General features: G+C 37.6%; 1 protein-coding gene across 1 annotated transcript; it reads right to left on the bottom strand.

Moving 5' to 3' along the window:
- Positions 1-160: 160 nt before the first annotated feature.
- On the bottom strand, positions 161-24,415 carry LOC116782531 (suppressor of tumorigenicity 14 protein-like). The gene is made up of 17 exons (XM_032679284.1): positions 24,338-24,415; positions 23,841-24,009; positions 23,071-23,195; positions 22,125-22,192; positions 20,952-21,133; positions 20,817-20,855; positions 19,846-20,062; positions 17,338-17,477; positions 15,779-15,876; positions 14,736-14,848; positions 13,756-13,889; positions 9,168-9,272; positions 8,009-8,128; positions 7,207-7,390; positions 6,220-6,491; positions 4,505-4,641; positions 161-1,841 (listed from the first exon to the last, which is right to left on the bottom strand). Exons 1-17 carry the CDS (start codon positions 24,413-24,415, stop codon positions 1,683-1,685), a joined length of 2,340 nt encoding a protein of 779 aa, XP_032535175.1. The 3' UTR covers positions 161-1,682.
- Between the last annotated feature and the right edge of the window lie 490 nt (positions 24,416-24,905).

Here is a 24,905-nt window from a genome sequence, read left to right as displayed (position 1 = left end):
AAAAGAGGAAACTCCAAGGTACACATGTAGTCTGATTGCACCTGGGGATTAGGGTTTCAGAGGCACAAACAAATAAAATATGTCCACTTGCAGTTTTAGCATGTGTTTATTGAAAAGGAAGATCTGAATGACCGACTAGCCATTAAAGATAGTAACCTCCTAAAATATAGGCTTTGAGTGTAGCTTATGCTGTAAGTTTGGCAGAAGCCAAGGTAAGATGCCCAACACTAAAGTGAGAAAGGAAGGAAAAGCAATATCAGCGTTAGAAAGAAATATCTCAGTGCATGCAGATTACAGTGGTAGCTCATTCCAGCATTTTCCCCACATGCTGCCAAGGTGGGTCTAAAACTAAAGATCACATGTTTATGTGTTGCAGAGTAACTGTGCTCTGTGGACAACAATGACAGGCATTCAAATTGTCAACTTCTTTTTTTTTTTTTTAAATACATTAAAGGTGAAAGCTAAACACTTCCAAATATTGAGCGCAATTTAAAGACCACCTGCATGGTCTTAAAGCTATCTAAATAAATCTTTTATTAAGCTAAACACCAGTATTCTTAAGTCTCATAAGCAGTTTTGGAAATCTTAAATCAGCTAGATTTGGGATGATCTGCTCATCAGGAGATTGTAATTATCAAAACTAGAGTTACTGACAGGGTTAAAGGAATGTGGCTGTCATTTCCTTTTTTACTTTCTTTGAGCCCAAGGATGCATCCAATCACATAAATCTATTTTCTTTTCATGTCCCTCTCAACAAAGTGTGGCCACGTGGGCACAGCCCAGAAAGATACACAAAACAAAACTCCTGAACCTGAAACTCTGTTTGCTGTGGACCAAGGAAATCAGGAAAAACAGTGAACCCATGCTTAAAATTCACAATGCATGCCAGAGACAGAGCTGGGGAAATACACCTGTAACAAACTGAAAACATTAAACCCTTCAGTTATGTTGAAATTGTAAAGATAATGTAAGAAAAAGCATTAGAATTTTGTAGTTTAATTAATTACGAGTGATTAATTCTTTCCATTTACCTAGACATCATCCTCTTCCAGTTCTTTAAGAGAAATATCTTGCATCCTAAGGTTTGTGAGCAATATATCTCGTATTTTTAAGAAAACACAGGAGAGAACCTAAAAGTTACTGCCCAGAAAGTAATAGTTGGGCAGTGGGAGCATAACTATAGAATGAATTAATCTAAGCTTTGTACATTATACACTATTTATATTTTTGAGAAATATTAAATAATCATTTATGTTTAGAATCCTGTAACATCACTAAGGTAATATACATGAGTTGAATATATATGGAATGTGGCTATGAATATGCAGATATGTGTATGTGGAAACATTTAGATATATAGAGATAACAAGAGACATGGAAGAAGAGAAGACTTGCACAAGAGAGTTTTGGCTGGATTTTTGTTACAGGTTCTAATCCATTTTGTTTTGTTATTAAGGCAGTGCTGTTTCTGGTAATGGGGATAAAGAAGATGAATCCATAAGGAACCTGAAGTTGCTCTGGATCTGAACAGTTATTTCTAGGTGAACCACAAATTACAGTTTCTTCATTAAGAAAGTGTATTCTTTCACAAAGGAACAATGGCATTTTCGTTATGCCATCAGATAGACTACAGGAGGAAGTGCCTTTCATATGGAGATGATATGCATTTTCTCCTTGGCTGATCAGTTTGTGTTCTGATGGATCCAGTCATAAAGTGCTGTCACCTTAGTGTACACACCAGGACGATTGCGCCGAGCACATCCTTCACCCCAGCTCACAATGCCAGCAAGATACCACCTATTTCCCTTTCCTGTGCAGGCCAAGGGACCTCCAGAATCTCCCTAAAATGAAGGGAGTCCAGCCATTAGTATACACACACACAAAGCACTGTAACAAAAGTTAGGTTATTTAAGAACAGTAAATACCTACCTTTCTATTTCTCAAATTAAAACTTAATACTAGAGTCTAAATTCTGGATAGAATGTACCCAGCTACACACCAAATTTTTTCAATTATCTTAACTTGTGGAAGTAGCACACAAAGCAATATAAATCACTGGCAAGAAGTAGTTTGTAAAAGTACTCCTTGCTAATTCCCACTACAGGATTCATAAAACAACACAGCCTGAATGGGGAGAGATGATGGTAGGGACAGAAATGGGGAATTCTACTACCATTTGACCATAAATTGTTCACAGGTTGAAGGTAGAATTCTCATGCTGTGCGTTAAATAGGAGCAGAAAGATACCACACATCCCCAATTAAAAAACAAACAAACAACGCCCCAAACAAACAACAACAACAAAACCCAACAATCTAAACCAAATCCCCACCCCCAAGACAAACCAGGCACAATTAAGGATTATCATTAGTTTCATAATCAAGACTGTGTCTACATGTGTAGATGGAAAGGAAGGAATAAAGACTAAGGAACACGCAAATAAGAACCCAGTCCTCAAATGGAACATACAGCTCTGCATAGCAATGTAGGAAAATAAAAAATTCCATTTGGTTCAGTTCACAGGATACAAATGCATTCAGGTTCATCAATGCTTTTGTGCCCTTCATTGTTTTTAACCTTGTATGTTTTCTGTGAACTGGTCTGTTCACAGAACTCTGAGCAGCTACAGTGCAGCTCCTCTCTGCAGCTGTTCCTTATGCACACAAGGCAGTGAGCAGCCTCCAAAGTGACCCTGGGATTTGTTTGCTGCCCCCAGTTGGAGCTAAAACTCGTAAAAGGTCAGAAGAAAGCCATGTACCAAGAAAAGAGTAATAACAGAAAAGCCTTCATCATCCAACCAAACAAAATTATCTAGAGATAAAAGACAACAGAGCAGTTCTTCCTCTCTCTCAGGCTGCTGTCCTACGAGCAATTTTAATGATCCAAGAGGCTGATCCCAAAGTGACTTGAGAAAGGAGGATACACAGTCCAGCTGATTACACAGCCTGTTCTGAAAGACCGAAAGGGCGGTATGATGGTGGCAAGAGGAAGGATCTTACACAGATGAACTAAGACCAAACAACATCCAGGAGTGATAAGAAAACAGTGTGAAAGAATAATTGTTTCATTTTTTCACTGTAAGTATCAGATCCTCTAAAGATGAAAAGTGTTTGGAAGCTTCACATAACTTGTGCAACACATGCACAGCTTACATGTCCAGGAAGAAATGAACAAAACAGGATGACCACAAGTCTGGAACTATAGTAAGAGGGTTTCAGGGTGCTGTGGGGATTTCCTGAACTGCCAATGTCATTTCTCTCTAGCACTGTACAGGAAATATACTAGTGACAGAAAACAAAAAAATAGCAAAGATGCTACCCAGACCAAGAACTTAGAGGCCCAGAGGGCCAGCATGCTAGGATTCAAACACAGCATATTATGTTGGAAACTAGCCAGCATGATATATAGTTGAATTGCTTAAAAATGTCCATCTGAAAATTCAAGGGCATTTCTTAAGCAATACATCTTTGGAGGAACATCGCACTCCTAAACCAACATGTTTTAACAAAACAATTCCAAGGTCTAAGGTTATAGACAAACTGTACATAAAGTTAACAAAAATAATAGTTCATTGAATTAGAACTTTGGGACTGCAAGAAAATCCTGCAAATAGTCTATTCCATATAAAGAAGCTTGACCCATTTTGAGCTATAATCTTGCAAAAATTATCCTATTACATTAAAATAGTAAAATTTATATATTACACAAATATTATATCAAATTGCCACAGTCTAAAAATCAGTAACATTTCTCTCCCTTTACACAGGAACTGGTATAAAAACCATGTTTGTAATTTCAGAAGTTGATATTTATCTTAAGTTTAAATACAAAAAAAAGTACACAACTAGTCTAATAACTCAGATGGAGAAAGAAAGCAGAGTCAGGACAACTGAAGTACATCCAAAAAGCAGTTTCTGATTGTGCATATAAATAAGTGAGGTCATAGAACTTACGATACAGTGATGTAGTCAAAAGTTGTATTAAAAGGGAACATTGCAGCTACAGTTCCCAAACCTAGCTTAGCTTTTCTGTTTGTATTTCTTTGTAACTATAACAATACATTACTTATCATACTGTTACAGTATTTTAGCAATTACACACCCAGACACTAAAAAAGAAAGAAAGAAATTAATACAAATTAATACAGATGGACCTAACTTCATTCCTTTTATCCTTATATTTTTCTTCTACAGTTATATTTCATATAAGAGAAGATGAAAAACAATTCTCGACACATTTGGCCCTTTGTCTTTGCAAAACAACATTTCTCAAGAGTCAGAGATTATCTATGCCAAATTTCCTTCCTTGTTTTGGAGAGCCTTTAGTTGTCATTTTAAATTAACCATACACTCACACTCAAGATATCTCTCTCTATTACTGACAAAAACAAAAAGGAAAAAAAAAAAAGGAAAAAAGAAAAACCACACAAACAACCCACAACTCTGAACAGCTTTCTAATGAAAGCAAGTATTTCTTTGTAGTTTTTCTACAAGTTACAGATTACCTGGCATGCATCAATGCCACCATTAAGATTCCCAGCACAGAGCATACGTGATGTAATAAGATCATCATACAGCTTGTTGCAAACACTTTGGTTAATTATTCTCACTCGAGCTTCTTGCAGTGTTTTGGCAAAATGACCTAGGAAAAAATACAAATAGTATTGCAGAGGTTAAGGTGGTACAAATTTCTAATAGAGATATCACTTATAAAAACAAAAGAGAATTGCTTCAAGCTCTAAATCTACCCAGTTAATGACAGTAGAGTAATTCTGTTCCCTTCACCTTTTAAAAGTTGTTGTCCACACTACCCTCTAGACACAGAGGTCCCAATGCACCACCTTTCCATTTCCCTAGTCTTTATCCTAATGAGCCTGTTCTGCCAGAAAGTAGTAAAAGCACCATGCAAACTGTAAAATAAGACTCTACACAGAGTAACTATCTTTGAATGCCATTTCAAATTATGTCCAAAGACAATATGTTGTTATGCACACTACAGTTGTGCTCCAAAAAATGTCCAAGTCCTACAAAATAAAATTTATATGTTGTTTTCAATCCTCTCTAAACTGAGGAATAAAGCTAAAGGGGGAAAACCAAATAATTTAAAAAAAACCAATAAGCCCCAACAAAAAACAGCCTGCAAGTCAAACATTATGCTAAGAACTTAATTCTGTTCTATAGTATTGACATAAGTTGTCGTTGTGAACTAAAAATCCCGAGTCATGTTTTGGCCCAAGAGTGTACATAACCTTTTTGATACTTGGATGATCAGAGGAAGTACAGGACTTTGGTTTGTTTGCTTAGTCAGCTTTGAGGGTGGGTTCAGAGTGAAACAGATGGAAAAATATGTTTCTTTTACATATCATTATATTGAATTTGAATGTTACCCACGTAATTTTGATAAAAAGCAAGACATTGTATCAAGGCATCAATTGTAAATCCCTTTGCACTTCATTAGGTTGTTCTGTTATTAATGAGATTTAATTATTTTTTTAAGGCATATTAAGTAAGCCAGAACTACACAGGGTAGGGGTTTCTGACCAAACATGAGGAACTAGGTCTCAGCACAACTGTGAGGACCTCTGAAGTGCTGAGGGGCTGTCCAAGCCCAGGTTTCAATGCTGGCTCCTGTTTAATGCTGAGACAGGGCCGAGATCCCATGGGTTCCCCCACCTCCCCTCTCCAACTCAATTTGCTTTTTTTCTGCCTCCTTACTACAGCATGCTATTTCAAGCACAGAGGTAAAACTCTTCATGGAGCATACATTAAACTGCCTTTAGCTGAGACAGAGAAAACAAAAAATCCTCCATGATATTTTTGCAATTACTGCTGTTCGTGGCCCCCTATTGTCACAAATGTAGATATAGAGACAAATTCTTTCTCTGCAATAGCTGCAAGTCACTGTTTACTTTACATGCAAAATACCTATTCACCAGATAAAATAAGCCATGAGCACAGGCACATTTTTGTAAATCTATGGTCATTTGCTTTTCAATGATTTGTGACACCTGACTGTGCATTTTGTCACTTATCACCTGCCACCCAAGCAAACATTCAGAATTCACAGACTGTAGCTAAGGAGATTTTTTCTAGCTTTTTATAGACCCACTAAGTAAACCACAGAGTTGGGGTTTTTTTTGCTTACAAGTATAAATATTTCATTGTTAGAGTTTAAAACCAAGCCAAACTTGCCAGAAGTATATCCAAGAAATGAACATACTATTTTCTTTTATGGCTCCCCAGCCAGTTACATAGCAGACAGTTCCATAAAGAAATACTCTAGAGGTGCTGGGTAAACAAATGGGCTGTACCAGCTCACTGAAGAATACAGGCATCTCCATTTCCAACAGGGCAATGTCATAATCTGAGATAGATTGGTCATACTGTGGGTGGACAATAATCCTTTTGATTGATCTCATAGCTACACGATTGCTCTTTCCATTAATAGTGTGTAAGCCCATATATGCTCTCCATCCCAAAGGAACAGAGTATCTGTAAAGAAAATGTTTTTAGAAGATCCCACTGGAAAGTAATGTAGTGTTAGTTCATTCCATTTTAACTACTTTTCAGTATTGGATGAGATTCATCAAAACCAAAGTGAATAGAGTAGAATAGTACTTCAGAAGATAGATGTACTATCATCTCTGTCTCCTAAAACATTAAGTAATGTTTTTACTTGCTATTTTGAAAACAATTAATTTCCTAGAGATTTAAGATCAATTCCATGCAATGCACCATGCTTTGGGAGTCAGAAAAGCATATTATTAAATTCTAATTCCTCCTTGTTGCGTGTAGGACGTATGTCTTTTCAATTTGCACTGCCTAAACTGAACATCAGTGAGTTTTACGCTCAATAAATAGGAATTTTTCTGGAGAGAAAAGGCCGCAGATTCTATTCAGAAAATCACTGCCTTAAGAAAAAAAAAAAAAAAGAAAGAATTAAAAAAAGGGCGTTTACTCTAAATCTAACAAAATAGTGTTTTATCTTGAAGGATTGACTGACAATAGAAACAAAGGAGTAACTTTGAATACTTCAGATTTTTGAAGCCAGCAGAATACAATACTGAGTGTTGATGTACTGATATGTCACAGAATTAAAACCTTAATCAACTTCTCTAGACAAGGAATAGCTACTGCAGACTTTTGAAAGCAACACTGTAAGGTTATTAAACTGTACATACTCTGAGAAAATATAATTTCTTCATACCTCACAGAATCAGAATCCAGGAAGCAGTGGGCAGCAGATATGAGCCACCTGTTGGAAATAACAGATGCACCACATACATGACCTTGTGCTCCCATCTGTAAACTTGCTTGCCAAGGCCACTTTCCAGATCTTGCATCTTCACCTCCAACGATTCTGTTTTTCTTAATCTGGTGTCTTCCACAAGCTAATAGAAATCATTGAATACAATAGTAACAAAGCCCACAAGGTCATTTCACTTTGCCATGCTTAACACAAACTTTTATCCGCAGACCACAAAGCTGTTGGAAAAAAAAGAGTATTTTCTTACTGTGCAATTTGTAAAAAGGTGAGTACTTGCTCCTTCTCATGCAATGGGCAGGTGAGATATAAGCCAATCATTGCTTATCCTCCCTTGTAGCTTTCTAAAGAGGTTAAAATTTCAAAAAGACATTTAGGCACAAATCTAAGATGGGTTGTTTCTGAAAATTCACTTGAATATATTCTCACATTTTTCCCTCCTTCCAAACACAGCACTTAGACTGCATTTTATTCAGCTGCAACAAGCGCTAAGACCTTCCAAATACTCCTGGAACTGTTCATTGCTTGAAATAAGTCGTCACACACAGAACAGATGAGTGGATTTAAAAGAAACCATACAAAATTCAAGATGTACATTTTCATACAGATATTGCTGGGAATTTTTTTTTTTTTTAACTTCCATTTGATTTAATCAATTCTTTATCCAATAGTGCTTGACTGTAACACAAATTCCTGACTCAGTTTCCCAAGTCATAAACTAATGTTTACATAAATGTTACCACACCACAGTTCATTTCATCAGATCCATCTGCACAGTCTCTCTTCCCATCACACTCAGGATTTGGTTTCAGCAAGCACTTTCCATTGAGGCATTTGTATGCATAAGGGGAGCAACTTTTGTAGGCTGAAATAAGAGAGAGAAGATAGTGTCACAGGTTTGGAGTCAGGTTTTCAAATTATTACAAAAAAACCTTGCATGTTCAACTAGTTGTTCAAAACTACACATTCCAGTCTGCTGGAAGGCACAGCCTGTACTGGTGTAAACTGGTCCCTCTATGGAGAGGGAACCGTGGAATGTTTTACTCTGAATAACGATCACACTAATTTCAGTCTTCACTCTCCATGAGGAAAAAGACATAAAAGCATCCAACTGTCTTCATCACCATTTTACTTAACTCTAAACTGAATCAGCTAGGCTTGTCAGATCCGTTCTTTTACCTTCACCAGCACTACTGGCATTATGAATTATAAATCTTCACAGCACCTTTGCATTTTTAAGTGAAATAGAGAGAATTGTGGAAGAACTTTATACCTCTCACCAATAAATTTTTTCTAAGGACTATCAAAGTTTACTGTGTGAGAACCCTGACACATCTCAGCAATAGGTTTCCATCACTATTGTTCTTGTTACCAGTTGCTTACACCCTCAACAGTGGGAAGGAGGTTTTTTTCAGCAAGCAAAGACATACTCCTGGCTACCTCAAGGACCTAAGATTCAAAGCAAGCCAAGAATTATAATGGAAAAATGCAGCAAGTCACTAGGGAGACATTGGTAGTACCGGCAATGTCTGTAACCATTGTGGATCTACAGTAAAAAGACCATGAATGTGGCAACAGTCCCCAACCTACCATATCTCTCTCCCTTACATTATGTTGTACAGATCTGGTAGAACCTGGGGAAAAAGTGCTCTTCCAACAGGATCACCAGCAAATGTGGTTTGTTCATCTTTCTAAAATGACTGTTATCTTGGATTTTGCCTCATTAATTGTCTAGACTCCCCCAAGAACTAGTTATACTCTGTATGTTTTATTTTCACAATTATGAAACTTTGTGCCATGAAAAAAAAATGATTTAGAAATAACACACTTGTGCATTAAAATAAACATATTCCCGCTTCTGCCTTCCACCATCTTTCAGAAGGTAGCTAAAAATATATACTTACAGCAGTTGTTTTCATCACTGTCCTCCCCACAGTTGTCATCTTTACAAGACTTATACTGATGCTTACACTTCCTGTCACCGCAGTTCAACCATTCTGGGTTACAACCTGAAGAAGAAAGGTCTGTAAATGCTTTATAATTCCAATAGCAGGCTATCAGCCACAAGCTACAAACCCCATCAGAGGTCACCTCGATGTTGCTGTGCTATCTCTGTCAGACATTAATCTACCATGGTTTTGAGAGTATCCAGTGACAGAGAGACTTGTTTTATTACCTAACTTGTGCTGTGCTCTCTGACCTTGTGTTACCTTCTGGTCAGTCTTTCCGGTATCTCTACAGTGTTCCTTATCTTCTTTGATGTGCAGTGCCCAATTTGGACACAATACTCCAGCTGAGGTTTTCCCACCAGTGACTGGGAAGATATTTTCAAACTCCCATTTTATATCCTAGTGTGATGCTTAAAACCCCCCCCAAACAAAAGAAGACAAGCAAACAACAAAACACCAAGTACACACAAAACACACAAAGAATATTTTATGACTTTGACTCACAAGTCATCTTTTGAGCAACTGTTATCCCCCCAGCCATTTTTAGCAAAAAAGCAATGTAGGCAATCCACTTGTCTATTTGATTCCCTATGTTCAGATCTTGTCTTTATTTTTCTATATATATGTTCTCCAGCTTCTCAGGAACAGTTATAAATACATCCCTCTTTCTATTGTGTAGCACTTTCCCTACATCATAAGCATCTACTCTAGTCTATCATTTAGATCATGAACAAAAATTATGTGACATTCCATAACAGATATTGGCAGAATGACAATGAAAATATCCTTTCACTTTGGTAATTACTCTTGGCCATTTGTTCTCTGGAAACAGTTTTCTGTATTTTTTCCTTACTATGTTTTCTTCACTTACTGACAAGCTTGTCACACAAGACAGCGTGAAAGTACAGCTTCTCCTCTATTTATCCTCTCACAGTGGGGAATTAAAACAATATTTTAAAACTACGTACTGGTTTTTAATATTTTCACTGTTTACAAATAGTTTATTTGTTGTGCTATTTTTTTTCCTTTGGAAGTTTAACTTATAAAGGTTGGTGTAAAATTCCCTCTTGATTTTTTTGTTCTCCCACTCTTTAAAGAGATGCATTACACAGCCTCTTCTCCAGACTTTTATATCTTCACCCACATCCCTCATGTGATCTTAAAGATCACCATCAGTATTTTAGAGAACTTCAGGCAGCCTCTAAACTCCGTGGAACAAACTCTTTAAAGAAGACAACAAACAAGAAATAATTGCTGTACTACAATGTAGTTCATCGCTACCATTTGAGTAGCCTTTCCAGCCTTCAGACAGATTGCTTGAAGGAATGCATGTTCTATCTGCATATCTAAGGACAAGCTAGAAAAATAAGAAATCAATGGCACTAGAAACGCTTTTACAGTCTAAAAGCATTAATGCAGGACTACACCATCCAGAAATATTAAAATGGCTGTTAAAAATTGAAGCTAGTGTCATTTATACAATAAATTGAATGTTAAAAAAGGAAACAATATCTTGCTTGGCACAACCTGTCAGAGATTTTTTATCAATCAGTCTGGATCAAATTAATCAATATTCATCTAAATGGAAATTAGCAAATTAATCTCACATTAACTGCCTCACTCTGAGGGTTGAAAGTGATTCAGCACAGACACATAGCAAGTACTGATAGCAAACACTTGTTTAATTTGTTAAGGGAATGTATTCTACACAGGAGCATCTAAGGAGAAGGAAAATAAAGAAATCAAAACTAGACATTCTCTTTAATATTATAGATAAGTATTTCCTGATATTAAAATGTTGCAGAAACTAACCTGTGTTACTACGTTCAACTGAAGGTCTTATGTGAATAAGTGCCTTATCAAACCTTTTCCAAATCTAATCTCATTATGAAACAGCCTTTCTCCAAGAATTTCTTTCACATTCACTTAAACTACCAACTAGTATAGATGGTCAGTTGTTCGTTTGCAATAAATAAAAAAATGATTGTTTTCCACTTTTTCAGATGTGCCAGGAAAGAAAATTTTCTGTGGAAGAACAAGTAGTCAAAAGTTCTCTTCTTTCTGCCCAAGTCAAATGAAACCTTTTTCTCATATAGCACCATAAGCAAATTAAGAGCTACATCAGATTGAAGGACCAAACATATTTGTCCCACAGTTGTCTTATCATTTCCAATCTGGGGTAATTTAGTCCTCTTCATTGCCTTGCACGTGATGTCAGTGGGAGGAAAGCACACACTAGGTAGCCAGCAGTGTTTCCATTTTCTCTTCACCACTCCCAAAGTTATTGAGATGATGGCTGGCATTTGCTTTCCAGTTCAACTCAGAGCAGTGCCTGTGATTTTTAATAACTGTGTTTTAATGGGTACCCAACAATGGAAAGAAACTAATCTGAGGTGGGTGACTGCAGGTACTACAGATACGGGAGACGAATTTTTTTCCCCCCTTCTTCTTACTTCTACCTAGAAAAACAGTGCTCTCAATACATGCTGCGCTCTCAGATGGTCTTCCACAAGTTACTGTAATGACTTGATACTGACACATCACAGCTATTTTACCCCGCCTGCTGAGTCTTAATACAGATCCTTATGATCATGACTAAGACTTGATTAAATAACTTTGAGCCATCTGCTTGCTCCTCAGTGCTAGAAGCAGAGTACACAGATAGTACTAGACCCCGACAAATTAGAGGACTGGGCAATCAATCACCAGCCATGTGAAGTTTAACAAGGGAAAGTGTTGGATTCTGCACTTGGGATGGGGCAACCCTGGTTGCGTGTATAGACTGGAGAACAAGAAACTGGAGAGTAGTGCCATAGAAAGGGATCTGGGGTTCTTGGTCAATGGCAAGTTGCATATTAGTCAGCAGTGCCCTGGCAGCCAAGAGGGCCAACCATGTCCTGGGGGGCATCAGGCAAAGCATCACCAGTTGGTCAAAGGGGAGGGGATTGTCCCACTCTGCTCTGCACTGGGGCGGCCTCACCTTGAATATTGTGTGCAGTTTTGGGCACCACAATATAAAAGAGACATTAAACTACTAGAGAGTATTCAAAGGAGGGCAATGAAGATAGTGAAGGGTCTGGAGAAAGAGCCATATGAGGAGCAGCTTCTCTGTTCAGCCTGGAGAAGGGGAGACTGAGGGGAGACCTCACTACAGTTACAATTTCCTCCTGACAGGAAGAGGAGAGACAGGCACTGATCTCTTCTCTGTGATAGAGCCCAAAGGAATGGCCTGAAGCTGAGTCAGAGGAGGTTTACGTTGGATATCAGGAAAAGGTTCTTCACCCAGAGGGTGGTTGGGGACTGGAACAGGCTCCCCAGGGAAGTGGTCACAGCACTAAGCCTGACAGAGTTCAAGAGGTGTTTAGACAATGCTCTCAGGCACATGGTGTGATTCTTGGGGTGTCCTGTGCAAGGCCAGGAGTTGGACTCAATGATCCTGATGGGTCCCTTCCAACTCAGCATATTCTATGATTCTAATAAAGACTGGGGATTTTCTCTGTTAAAAAATGTGTTCGTAGGCTTAGACTCATCTTTAGCCCGTTTTTGAGGCAGTGACTGGAGTAATCATAGCACATGATATAGTCTGTAACTTTTTCTAGTACAAAGAGACACACATTGGTGGAAGAAGAAATCCCTAAAAATTGTGTTAGTCCTGTAGAATGACCAACCATAAAACCTAACACCTGTTTATAACGAAAGGCATGAAACAAGAATCGTTATCAGAGACGTTAATACATCAATGCTTCTGTGTCAACACTGAACTACACTCGGTCAAGCAAGCTGAGGATCTGAAGAGGTTTCAAAAACTCAACTGATCCCTTGAAATTGCAGAGAACTCTAGTTACCTAGATGTTAATTGGGTAAAGGAAATAAAAGGCATAGAAAAAATAAGATATTCCATACTGTCTAAGAAATATCTCATGTAGATATGTGTATCCCCTGAAAATTCCTGTTTCACCCTCAGAAGCCCCCCAAGACCTAACGCTGATCCAGAAGTGCATAGACTGGGGAATCAGGAGAGGGCTATGAGAAACTCAGTCATATTTCTGCAACATCTGCTAGCAAGGGGTCCTCTTCAACTGTCAGTGAAAATCTAAAGTGTTTGCCTAAACCTGGAAACTGATTTAGAGCAAGTTGAGTTGTGAATGTAGAGAGAAGTCAAAGTATTCAGGGTTAACTTCTGCTGGCAGAGGAGTCATGCTTAGAGACTCTCTGCCATACTATTTTCATGTTGCAGTTTGGCTATTTTAAGGTGTTAGTAAAGTGCCATATAATTAGATCCACAGAAACGGAGAATTTTTTTTTTTTTACTACCCATTTTACATAATTATTGATAAAATCTAGAAAATAAGCTTCTTAAAGCATCTTATTCTAAATGTGTACATTTATTTGTTCAATTAAAGACAGAATCATATTTTAAACATTTATCTCTTGAAATTAGGTTAAGAATAAAAGGCAGGTTGATTTGTATGTGGTTGGTCTGTCAAGCATGGTTTCTCAAAGGTTTGTCCTTAAAAATTAAAGTATGTGCTCAATAACTTACGCTCTGTGTGACTGAAGGCTTTATATTCAATATAAAACCCTCTGTGGGTGACCAGTTCATCAGAATGGAAATTGATTGCAACAGAATAGCCATATTCCCTGTTTCTGTTGTTTTCTGAAAGAGCTTTACAGTATCTAGCAAGGCAAAAGTGAGAATTATTAATTTCTAACCAAACAGACCATTACTACCCAGCTACATCTACTTTTACTGAAAGGTAATGACACCAAAAAGCTTTTAAGACAATGCAGTAAAGATCAGTTATATTTTGATGTTAAAAACAGCCCAACAGAAGCATTGGAAAGCCTATTTACAAATGCCTTCCGCTCCACAGCTTTTCTGGAACTAGCAGACTTTGAAACAAAATACAGCAAGATGATCCATGTCAGGATCTGCCTTAAAAATACAAACTGCTTCAAGCATGTTTGATTTCAGATTTCCTATCTAGGTTTGCAAACCCAAGAGCTGCAAATCCAGTAAAGGATTAAATCATACAACCAAATCCAATAGGTGTTGCTTATTTCAATATACACCTTCCAAGAGGCAAATTACTCAGAATAGTGGTTTTTTTTAGTGTTAGTGTAACAATTACAGTCACTAAAGAGTAAGTGGTACAGAAAATGAAAGTTCTGATGGACGCAAGCTCTTCGCCCACATCAAGACCACTGCCAGGAATTTACAGTTCATCTGCAGTTGCATAAAATCCTGTAGTTTTCTACATTGTTGCTCTTAAGAGGAACAAAAGTGTAAGTGCGTGCCTGTAGAAAAACCAGGATGCCTAAATTAATGTAATGACAAATGTTTAATACTAGGGCAGGATTAAGAACATTCTGCTGCTGAAGTTCTTTGGAAGCATGCCAATTTTTTGTTGAAATGTATCTTTCTGCAGTGTAAGCAGTGATGCATTTTTTTCTTAAGTACAGCACATTGTGCAGGACATCGAAATGCAAATTAATATCTCAGAAAATAGTGTGTTTACTCACCTAACTCCATCAATTTCTAACCAGTCTTTATCACATTTACTGGACTCCGGAGACTTCTCTTGAATTTGTATTACAAGGATTTTTAGTGACAGCTTGTAGCCAGGCAATGGTGCCTAAAAATCAAAGGATAAATACCCTGACATATATATTCACAAGGTGAAAAAGGCCTGTACTGCCAAGACGGCAAATCTTTGTATACATATTATTAGATTGAAAGTACTGCATTTTTATTGTGCAAATTAGTGCCTTCGAAGAACCAAAAAAACTTTGCTGATTTAAAAATCTATAGAAATCTTTTTAGACCCAACTTTGGCCAGACTGCCAAATAAAGGAGTGTGAGCATTTCTGCAGTCAGCATAAAGCACTGTATCAGAAGTTCATCCCATGTTTGTACTGCCATGCGTTCCCATTTCTTTCATGAACAGAGATGAGTTTTATGCTACAAGCTGCTAATAATTGTCATTGAGCACAAGAAAGGTAGAGACTGTTACCAAGTTATATATATGAGAATCTTCCTTTACCAGGGAAAGTAAAAAAGTACTTAAATGCTTAATGGAGCAACAGACAAACACACTGGGGAGTTGGTAAAAATCGTGGGCAGATTTTAAGTCCTGCCAAAGGACTTGCTGGACGTTCAGAGCTAACTTCGGAGCCAGAGAAGATCCTGTTTCTGCAGAATTCAGGGAAATACAGTGCGGTATCCACCATATGAGGCATGATTTATATGACCACTTTTTCTTTCTGACATAGAAGAAAAGTGTTGATTATTATTAATTTTCTCTGGCTGCTAGGAGTTGTTGTCTTACCCATTAATTTTGTTTTGTCATGAATAATACCCAAACTTTTGGAAGCTGGCAATGTTTCCCTCCCACAGCTGGCACCTGTACATCGGACAGGAAAGAAATGGGTGCCTGAAAAGAGGTCAGGTGCAGTAGTCCCACTAAGCCTTCTCTCTGTTCCACCCACATCAAAAGTAATTTCTCCCAATTTTTTGTCTAATTAACATAAAGTCATCGGTACTCAAAAGAGATCCCGGAACTTACTTTGATGATCCAGCTGCAGTCAATGTTTGGTGGGTAGTAACTTGGGTAATAAGGGGAACTCAGTGTCCCGTTCCAGGAAATGTAATGACCACCACACACTGGGAGAGAAATGTATCAGCAAAGAACACCGTTATCTCAGCCAGGTTAAAGGGCAGAGGCTACTTCACTTGTTAGGACCCTTCTCTATGTACTCATTTAGAAGAATGGGTTGTGACAGTATTAAACTCACATTTTGCCTGTATTAACAGGAAATCACTCAACTTCCACCTCTCCATCACATTGGATTTCTCTTATTAAATTACAGCTAAGGGTAAGTGCAAAACACCTTTGAGTGAAATTTTTAAAAAATGTTCTTTCATGGTAGGTGGAAGAAGCAACTAAATGTGGATGCAACAAACCTCCCCTTTCCAATGTGCTTCTGATCTTTCTGTAGGCATTATCAAAAACTAAAAAGCAATCAGCCCAATGAAGTGAAACCTCTGTTTAATTTCACGTAAACCAGGAAGTTTATGTGTCAGTTCTCAGTCTGAAGATTCATGCCACATTTGAACAGTATTTTTGAGGTTTTATTTTCTACCAAGGACTCTCCTAGATATCCAGTCCTCAGTGCTTTTAGTTCCCTTTCGATAACATCACAAATGCAAACATGAATATAACAGAAATGAAGACAATTTTGAAAATAACAATATTTTGTGGCAAACCCCAATCTAAATATCATTTGGAATGTTAATCTTCAGAAAAAATTAAGCCCTTCTGGTTAGTAATGTGCATGGAATAGGTATTTGCCTAAGCAGCATCCACAAAGACAAAAGCTCAAGTGTGTAAGATTTGGAAAAGTTTATCCCCTGTGATTTGTTCCGCAAGTTTGAAAATAGTCACTTGCTTAATTGTCAAAATTCTTTCACTTAGGCTTTACCAAATTAGTGTCACTAAACTTGACCTGGTGAAGCCCCTTCATCTCCTCTACAATACTACAGTTTATCATTACTCATAATATTTCACTAATCATCTGGAACTCATGTAAAATTCATTAGTACCCCATAGGTTCGGAATATACTTCATAGGTCTTGAAACACTTTTCTTGTACATTTAACTACATTGAACAGTACTCTCAGTAAAGGAACAAAGACGTATTAGAACTGTTTGCACTTGTTTTCCATTTTCTTTAAACACACATTCTACAGGCTGGGGATAGACTGCCAAAACTGATAAAAGTGCTGTTCTTTGACTGGAACTATCCAGCCTTGCCTAGACATATAGTGCCTGTAGGGCTATTTGGCTGGCTGCTCTGCTGCCACTGCTCTGTGTTTTCCATGTAGCAAGACCAATGTCTGGCAAGTATGGCTTGAGTAGTTATCAGAAAGACAAAAAAATCTCCCAGACCAAAGGATTTTTCTATTCTTTGTTCAGTTCTCAACCTTTTTTCAAAGTGGGTCAGAATGATAATGCCCTGACTTATATGCCAACATTCCCTCCCACAAGTATGTTCAAAGCAATATCAACTTTTTTAGAGGCAAAACCAGGAATACATTAGATGCTTCTTTCTATTAATTACTTACTGATTTTAGGAATGGCTTGAAAGTGAGCTTTTAATATGCTGCTTCCTTCTCTTTGGTCCAGTGAGAAGGTAAGCAACATTACGTTACTAGACGAAGTTAAACGTACAACAGAAGGAGCCCAGGCCCCAGGTCCACACCATCTGGAATAGTACACAAAAAAATGCATTAAAAAAAATCCCATATTCCAGTCATCTTTGCTGAGAAACCAGGCAGAAGTAACACTGATCCGGTCATCTGCGTTTGTGAAGCATTCCTTTGGCTACCACTTCCCTTTTATTCTTCCACCCCGCTGACAGCACACAAGACGCTAGAGTTTCCCGTCACTGAGGCTTAGTCACTCAGGGTGAAAAATCACCCTTGTTCTTGCTTAACAAGTGCCCCAGAGTTTTCAGGCCTGCACAAGCTTCAGAGAGGGAGTGCCAGATCATGTTATTTCAGTAGTGGTAGGGGCACTGGGTAATAGAGGTTAGGTCTGAAAAGAGAAGTGCCAGTGCAGCAGCGTTGAGAAGCATCTATGCAACAGATAAGCCCAAACATTTTCAATCCATTAACATTGGTTTCATGTCACAAGAGCTGTCACACAAAATGTGAAGGTGTATGCATGGAAACTATTAATTCTTACTGATCTTCTACTTGAATAATGAGTTAATTTATAATCTTGAAGCTTGAAAACTTACTTCTACTTGAAATTTGAGATGCTATCTCTTGCATCTGTAAATTCACTCCTATGTTTATTCTGTTTTGAAACCCACAGCATATTTTGGATTTCTTTTAATTAATTGATAAATCCGTGTTAAAAATTTCTAGCAGTTTTCTCTTTTCCTTGCACAGCAAATGAAAGCGATTAAGACAAGACCTCTCGGTAACAGAGTCTTTCCACCACAGCCCTGCCACTGTCACCAATATCCACACTGGCAGCATTAAAATAAAATTTTTGAACCTTAAACTGAAAGTAGTTGTCTTTTGCTTTCCAGCAAGAGTTGTCCACATGAGATGCTTATTCTTAACAGTACACTTCACCATTGCAGCTTGCTCACTCTTTAGTATTTGTCACTGAACAGCTGTACTACCACAATTTACAGAAACTGATGAGAATCAGTTTAGTCACCATGTGTGACCCTAGACCTAAACATTAGGGAATAATGGCTATAAATATCATAATTACTGGCTGCCATGGCTATTGGGCATATTATTATTAGTTCTATTATGTCTGTCTTAAGTAGCCACTAGCTGCTTTTGGCTCCAGTAGAAAACTAATAGACATATGCAAATCCACACATTTTCTATGGTGGTAAGAAAAGTAACCAAAAAAAGTCAGCTTTTGTTGAGGTATCATTTAACATAATTTTGGTCACAAAATTCTGTTTTGGTTCTTTGATAGACAGGCACTAATGCACATTCTTGAACTTTGCCTTACAGCTCGCTGCATCAATGTTCTCTGAATATGTTACATCACACCCCTGTGTCAGTTTTGCCATTTTCCAGGTGCTTCCATGCTCATGGACGGTTCTACATTTGTGTTTCCTAAAAATCTCAGCCATTGCTAATAATGCACAGTGGAGTAACAGTTGCAGCAATAATCCATAATCAACAGCAGAACAGATGCAGCCCAGCATCTGGAACAGGATTCTCCTTCCTAGGCTACAGTCTGAGAGTAAGTCCTTACAAAAACCATGTGTTCATTCCACGTAGCAAGCTGTTATGTTTTGTTGCATGAAGAGAGAAATAAGTCTGTTAACAGAGCTGAAGAGGACCACCTACTCAAGTAAGTTAAAGCACTACCAGAGAAGTGCATTTCAGATTCCTACTGAATCTTCCTGCTCAGTTAGCCTCTTCCTGAATGTTCTTACAAAAAACTTTTTAAAAATTCCCTTCTTGAAACCATCCAATCTCAGATTCTCAAACTTGCTTATTTTTTTTTGATGAAGACAGATTCAATTGTGTCCATACATGAAATTTGACTCTGAAAAGTGGGCATGGTCACTCAAGTTTAAATATCATATGATCTTACTTATGCAAATGGACTACATGGTGACTCTAAGGATGGAGCCTTCCATAGGCACAATCCCTGCAACTGGACTACTATAAAACATGTATTTTCTAAAAGTGATAGAATACAATACTATAAGAAGTCTGTATCTTTTTGAGTTGTGACAGTAACTGTATGAAATCAAATCCATTACAAATTAGTCATAATATAGAATAAGCCTCACAGAAATTTATAGCAGGTTCCCTAGGGAAGTGGTCATGGCACTAAGCCTGTCAGAGTTCAAGAAGCATCAGGACAGGGCTCTTAGTCATATGGTTTAGCTTTAGTCCCATGAGGAGCAGGGAATTGCACTTGAAGATGCTTATGGCTCCCTTCCAGCTTTTGTAGGAGGTTTTTTCATTCCCTTATACAATATTTTTAATTAAGTTGTATTTGGAGCCTTACATTTTATCAATTTGGTACAGTTTCAGAGAGTTTCTGTACAGCTCAATAAAACATCTTTGCTATCTCTTTCATACCTGGTAATGATCTTGTTTTGCAGTGGAAGAAGGAAATCATATGCTGATAAGTGGTGGGATGCACAGCTCTCTGGAGTGACACCATGCAAAGTGATAACTACCAGTCTCACCACATAGTTAGAAGGAACTCGTAGCCTCCATTGATAAAAAGACTTTTTGGGATTCATCAGAGTTAGAGTCCTGTTGTTACCTGGCTTGGCATACAGGTCAAAGGATACTGCTATACAAAAGAAGCTAGATCAGTGGCTGAAAAAACTGTTAAGTTGAAAGATAAATTAAGTTCTTGGATAAAATTTCAAACAAGGTAGAAACAATCACCTTCCCACCCTTCTTGACTACTCTAATCCCTTTTTGCCCTTCCCTTTTCAACTCTATTTTCTTTTCCCTACCAGACTGCATCACCTTCTCCTGTTCTGGACAAGCCTCACCACCACCAGCTCATCACACACTCCACAAGCAGGAGGTGATTTGGCTGCATTTGTTATGATCTCTGTAACACACCTACTGCTTCCTGCATCATTTTCTCTTTGCCCCTCTCCATGCAATGAGAACACTAAGTACACAAAGCCAATCTCAAGGTGTGCTTGATGTGGAGAAATCAAGCAAAGTGAATTAAAGCTCTACACTGTCTGACTGATCAATACAAAACTATCTAATCACAAGATAAGTAAGCGATATATAATTTTGTATAGTTGGTTTTTTTTTTTTTTTTTTTTTTAAGATGTCAAGGATAGGAACCACAGCTCATTGCAATGCAGTGGGAACTATTAAATTTCAACCATTTTAGTCAGAACATCAGAATAAAAGCTGTAAGGTATTTTCATCCAGCCTCTATTTGGAACACAAGCCAGGGAGATTCCCTAGTTTGGTTTAGTTTGTAGGCCCTACAGATATAAATGGCAAACTGCCATTTTTCTGTTACAGGATTCCCCCCACCCCAGTGGTATCAGTTGGGATTGAAGCATAATTACCTGATTTTAGCATCACATCATATTCTGTGGAATCTGAAACTGAAATTTATTAACTATCAGCTACACAAGTCAAAGACACAAACTGGAGAAAGAAAAATAGACAGAATAGGAATTAAATGACAGGTACATTGTTACCAAAAAGCTCCATTGTAACAAGATCAAAATCTTCCTCCCCAGAAGAACTGAACAAGTGAGCTGCTTGTTTACTACACATTTCTTTTTGTTCCACTGAGGTTAATTTCTTAAGAGAAGCAACTATGTCTTGTGGTGCCCAGAATGCATTCCAGTAGTAAGCTCGAAGTCCAAATTCCCCTTCACTGTGAAATGAAAAAAGTGCATCATAAATACACTGTAATTACTATTTTAGACGTGATTTCCTCTGGTGTACATTTTTGGCTGGCACAGTTTCATAGACAGCTGAACTGCTGTGCAAAGAGTTGCAGCTGAACACGGTGGCAAAAAGTTCTCTTGTTTAACAATTGGTTTTGCTATACAGTAGAAATACTTCGAAAATATGCTGCTTAAAAGGTTACACACTAACACTGAAAACTACACCTCACAAAATCCTTACAATAACTTTTATGGAATCAGATGTTTCCATCCCTGCTGTATAATTATACACTTTTAAGATTATGTTACAGCTCCAGAAATGTTGTACTTTTTTTTTTAATCTGAGGTTAGCACCATATGACAACACAATTTTATGCCCATATTTGATACAACATTTCATACAATTGTTGCTGAAAGAAACAATCTTTATGTGTACATATAGAAAGTATGACCTCAGTGATTCAAAGAGACAAACCATCACACTCCTCCTTTCAAAATGGTCTGTGGACTGACCTTTCAGAGTTTTCAGAAACTACCAGGATAGTAGTAGCCATCTGCTCAGTGTATTTATCCTTCACACCAGGAGCTTAAGCAGAATGTCTTGCCCAAAATTATACATTTAATTTTTGTTTTGATAGGTGAAAAAGGAACTTCATTTGAATAGGCAAAACCAAAATAACATTCTGCAAGTACCAGATTGTTTTTTCAAAAATTAGAAATAGATGAATAGACTATAAAACAATCCATAAAACAAGGAACAAATAATTAGACTTCATTTCTCTCACTGATTCTACAGGGCAAGACAGAAATCACTCTATTAGCTTAACTCATATACTTAAGTGCACTTCTACATTTTTAATTCTCTTACAGAGATCTGCATGTTCTTCCAGGTAACTCATTTAAAATGCATGAACAAAAATATAAGCGAAACATAGCTGAGTATTTTAAGTTTATACCACATGTTGAAACAGTACCTACCTGAAAGCAGCCACTACAGACTTCAAATAGTACTTTCCCAAGAAGGAAGACTCATATGTTTCTGCCAACTGACAATCAAATGGTGGTAAAAGAAAATGCATTATATTTTAGTGCCAATATAATCTCTTATGTTATAAAGCATTTGTCTTTTTCTTCCTTTCCTCTTCCTCACACTCCCACACATATCAAAAGCACTGTCCATCACTTTCACAAAATGTATCAAATAAGGCTCATAATTTTGCATTAAATTCCACTAAAATAAAAAATTGCTTCCAAGTCACATCACATTTCAAGACCATTGAACTAGCCATGAAAAACAAGACTTTAATAATACATTTATATTTTTGTTCCAGTCTTTAAATTTCTGCCACATAATCTGGGCATAAGCAACTTGTATTGGCGGTGCACAAAGCAGCTTTGAGGCAGTAGATTAGCTCTTCTGGGAAATACAGGCTAACAGAGAACTGCTTTGTGTTTAAGGCTGCTGTTCACACGTACCTAGGAAACAGTATTGATCTCACAAATAGAAACTTATAAGAAGTGCAAGAAAGAAAGCATTGTTGTGAGTGATAAAGGAAAACAAAATAAAAAGTCAAGCACTGAATTGGAGATATAATTAAAAAAAAGTAAAGGGAAAAATGTAGAAGGAAGAGAATTTGAATCAAGTAAAACAAAAACACTCTCCTCTTTCCTTTGAGTATTTTTTCCATAATCTTGAAACCCACAGGTTTATTATCTAGAAAACATTGACCTTACTGTAAGACTCACAGCCCCATCTGTCTAGCTATGTTTCAAAATCTGAAAACTGCCAAGGCACTTGCTAGTTTTAAACTTGCAATTTTGAAGGAAAAAAAATAGTTACGACTATCTGGAATCCCCTCCTCATTCCCAGTCTGATTCTGTAAAAATATTTATAAATTATTGCTCTGTTTATGTGGGAACTTACATAATTTTGGATTGCTTCTGCTTGCAGGAGGAATTTCTCTGATGTTGGATCATTGAGGTCATTTGTGTAAGTCAAATTAGGAATTTCTAGGCTTCCACCAATATAAATGAAGGAGAAAGCTGGAGCTGAGAAAAAAAAAAAAAAAGGATTAAAAAAATTAGCACACCTAATAACATTATAGAAAAGCTTCCAGAACAAGAGGTTTGCAGAAGCATATATTTGTCCTTGGTGCCTGTAGGTATTAATTCTTAGGAGAAACATGCAGTAATAGCCAGAATGCTTAATCACTCTCACTGACAGAGTAATGCCCAGCAGGAAAGGAGAGAAATGAGGTACAGGTTCAGACAGGCATTTTTACTAGGAAGACTTAATTGTTAAGCTTCCATTTTTTGCAGTGCTAATCTCCTGAAGAGGTATGGTTTTAATGGCTATGTGTTGAGATTCGGGAAGGTATATACGTAAGTTAGGTACCTGTCCTGTATTTTTGGAAAGGGGAATAGAAGATAGACATCTAATTCCTGTAGGTTCTTGGGAAAGATGACAGTTCTAATAATGATGGTATTCACAAACAGAGTCAAGAAATTGAGATAAAATGCATACCTTCAATATTTTTGTGCAACTATTCACTGCTAAGTATTGTGCATTTTGTTCCTTTAGCAAAGACATTAAGGAGAAGGGAAAGTCAAGTAGCTTAGGTGCACATTATGTGCTCAGCTGCTTAGTGCAGAATGTGAACACAGCATGGTCTGGATGGGAAGGGTAACACTTACAGAAAGAATAGTGCAGGACTAGCACGGTTACTGTAACTGTTAAAGAAACTACAGATAATATTCCTAGAAGCCCTCTCCACCAGAAAGACAACTTCATCCTTTTGAAGACATGATACTTTTGACACAAGTCGTGGTGGTAGGATGGGTAGTAGCAAACATGTGGGCTTTCCTAGAGAATGACACGGGAAGGCATCAATTAGTAAGGCAACAAAAAAGAGCTAAGGTATTACATTTTAGTATATTTACTCTTTAGTTTTAAAGACATTAAAATTGAGATAATATCTTTCACGTTATCAGCTACATCGTGCAGGAAACCCACAGCTTTCTTGGCTGCTTGCTTGCTTAATGCATTTCAATCTATGGAAATGTGTGCATGGGGAAATTATTATCACCTTGGTTAAGAGCAATTTATGAAGAACAGAGGTCAATGCACACCAGAGTGGACAAGGAGATCGTTTACTATGTTCCTACTATAAAGCTTAGCTGGTGCCTCTTACCTGCCCTGCAGCCTGCTCAGCGTCTGGAGCTGGAATGCTGTACACAGAAGTCCGGTTGGAGGGGAGAGCCCGTAGCATGATGCTGTGACACAAACACCTTCTGACAAACCTACTAGCAAAACCCTAAACAACCCTCACTTCTTAAACATAACTGAATAGCATGCTGCTCTCCCCACCACACACCCAGGGCTTCTCTTATTTCCCCTTTGCCACACTGCTTGAAGTTGGAGCCAGCTGATCTGTGATCAAAGAAGGTTGGGAGGAGAAGCTACCATCACTGTAACTCTTTGTTTGCCTAACTGGCTAAGTAGGATATGGATCCCACCATTTCAAAACAGGTCGCTTCTTTCAGAAATAATAGAGTACAGAAATAATTTATTATACAGTGGAAAGATCATGCAAGCAAATTTACAGATAAAAAATCCCAGAGCAACATAAATGAGGCAACTTCTAATAAACACCCAGTGGAATCCATAGAAATACTGATGAGAGAGAAGAAATGCTCAATTCCACAGACCACTTGAACTTTCCAGCCTCAAGCAGGTACCAAAGAATAAGTGTAACTGCA

Source organism: Chiroxiphia lanceolata, chromosome 2 (assembly GCF_009829145.1).
Source record: "Chiroxiphia lanceolata isolate bChiLan1 chromosome 2, bChiLan1.pri, whole genome shotgun sequence".
Taxonomy (NCBI): Eukaryota; Metazoa; Chordata; class Aves; order Passeriformes; family Pipridae; genus Chiroxiphia; species Chiroxiphia lanceolata.
The sequence above is the reverse complement of the archived record's forward strand: the minus strand, read 5'-3'. Positions and strand labels throughout refer to the sequence as shown.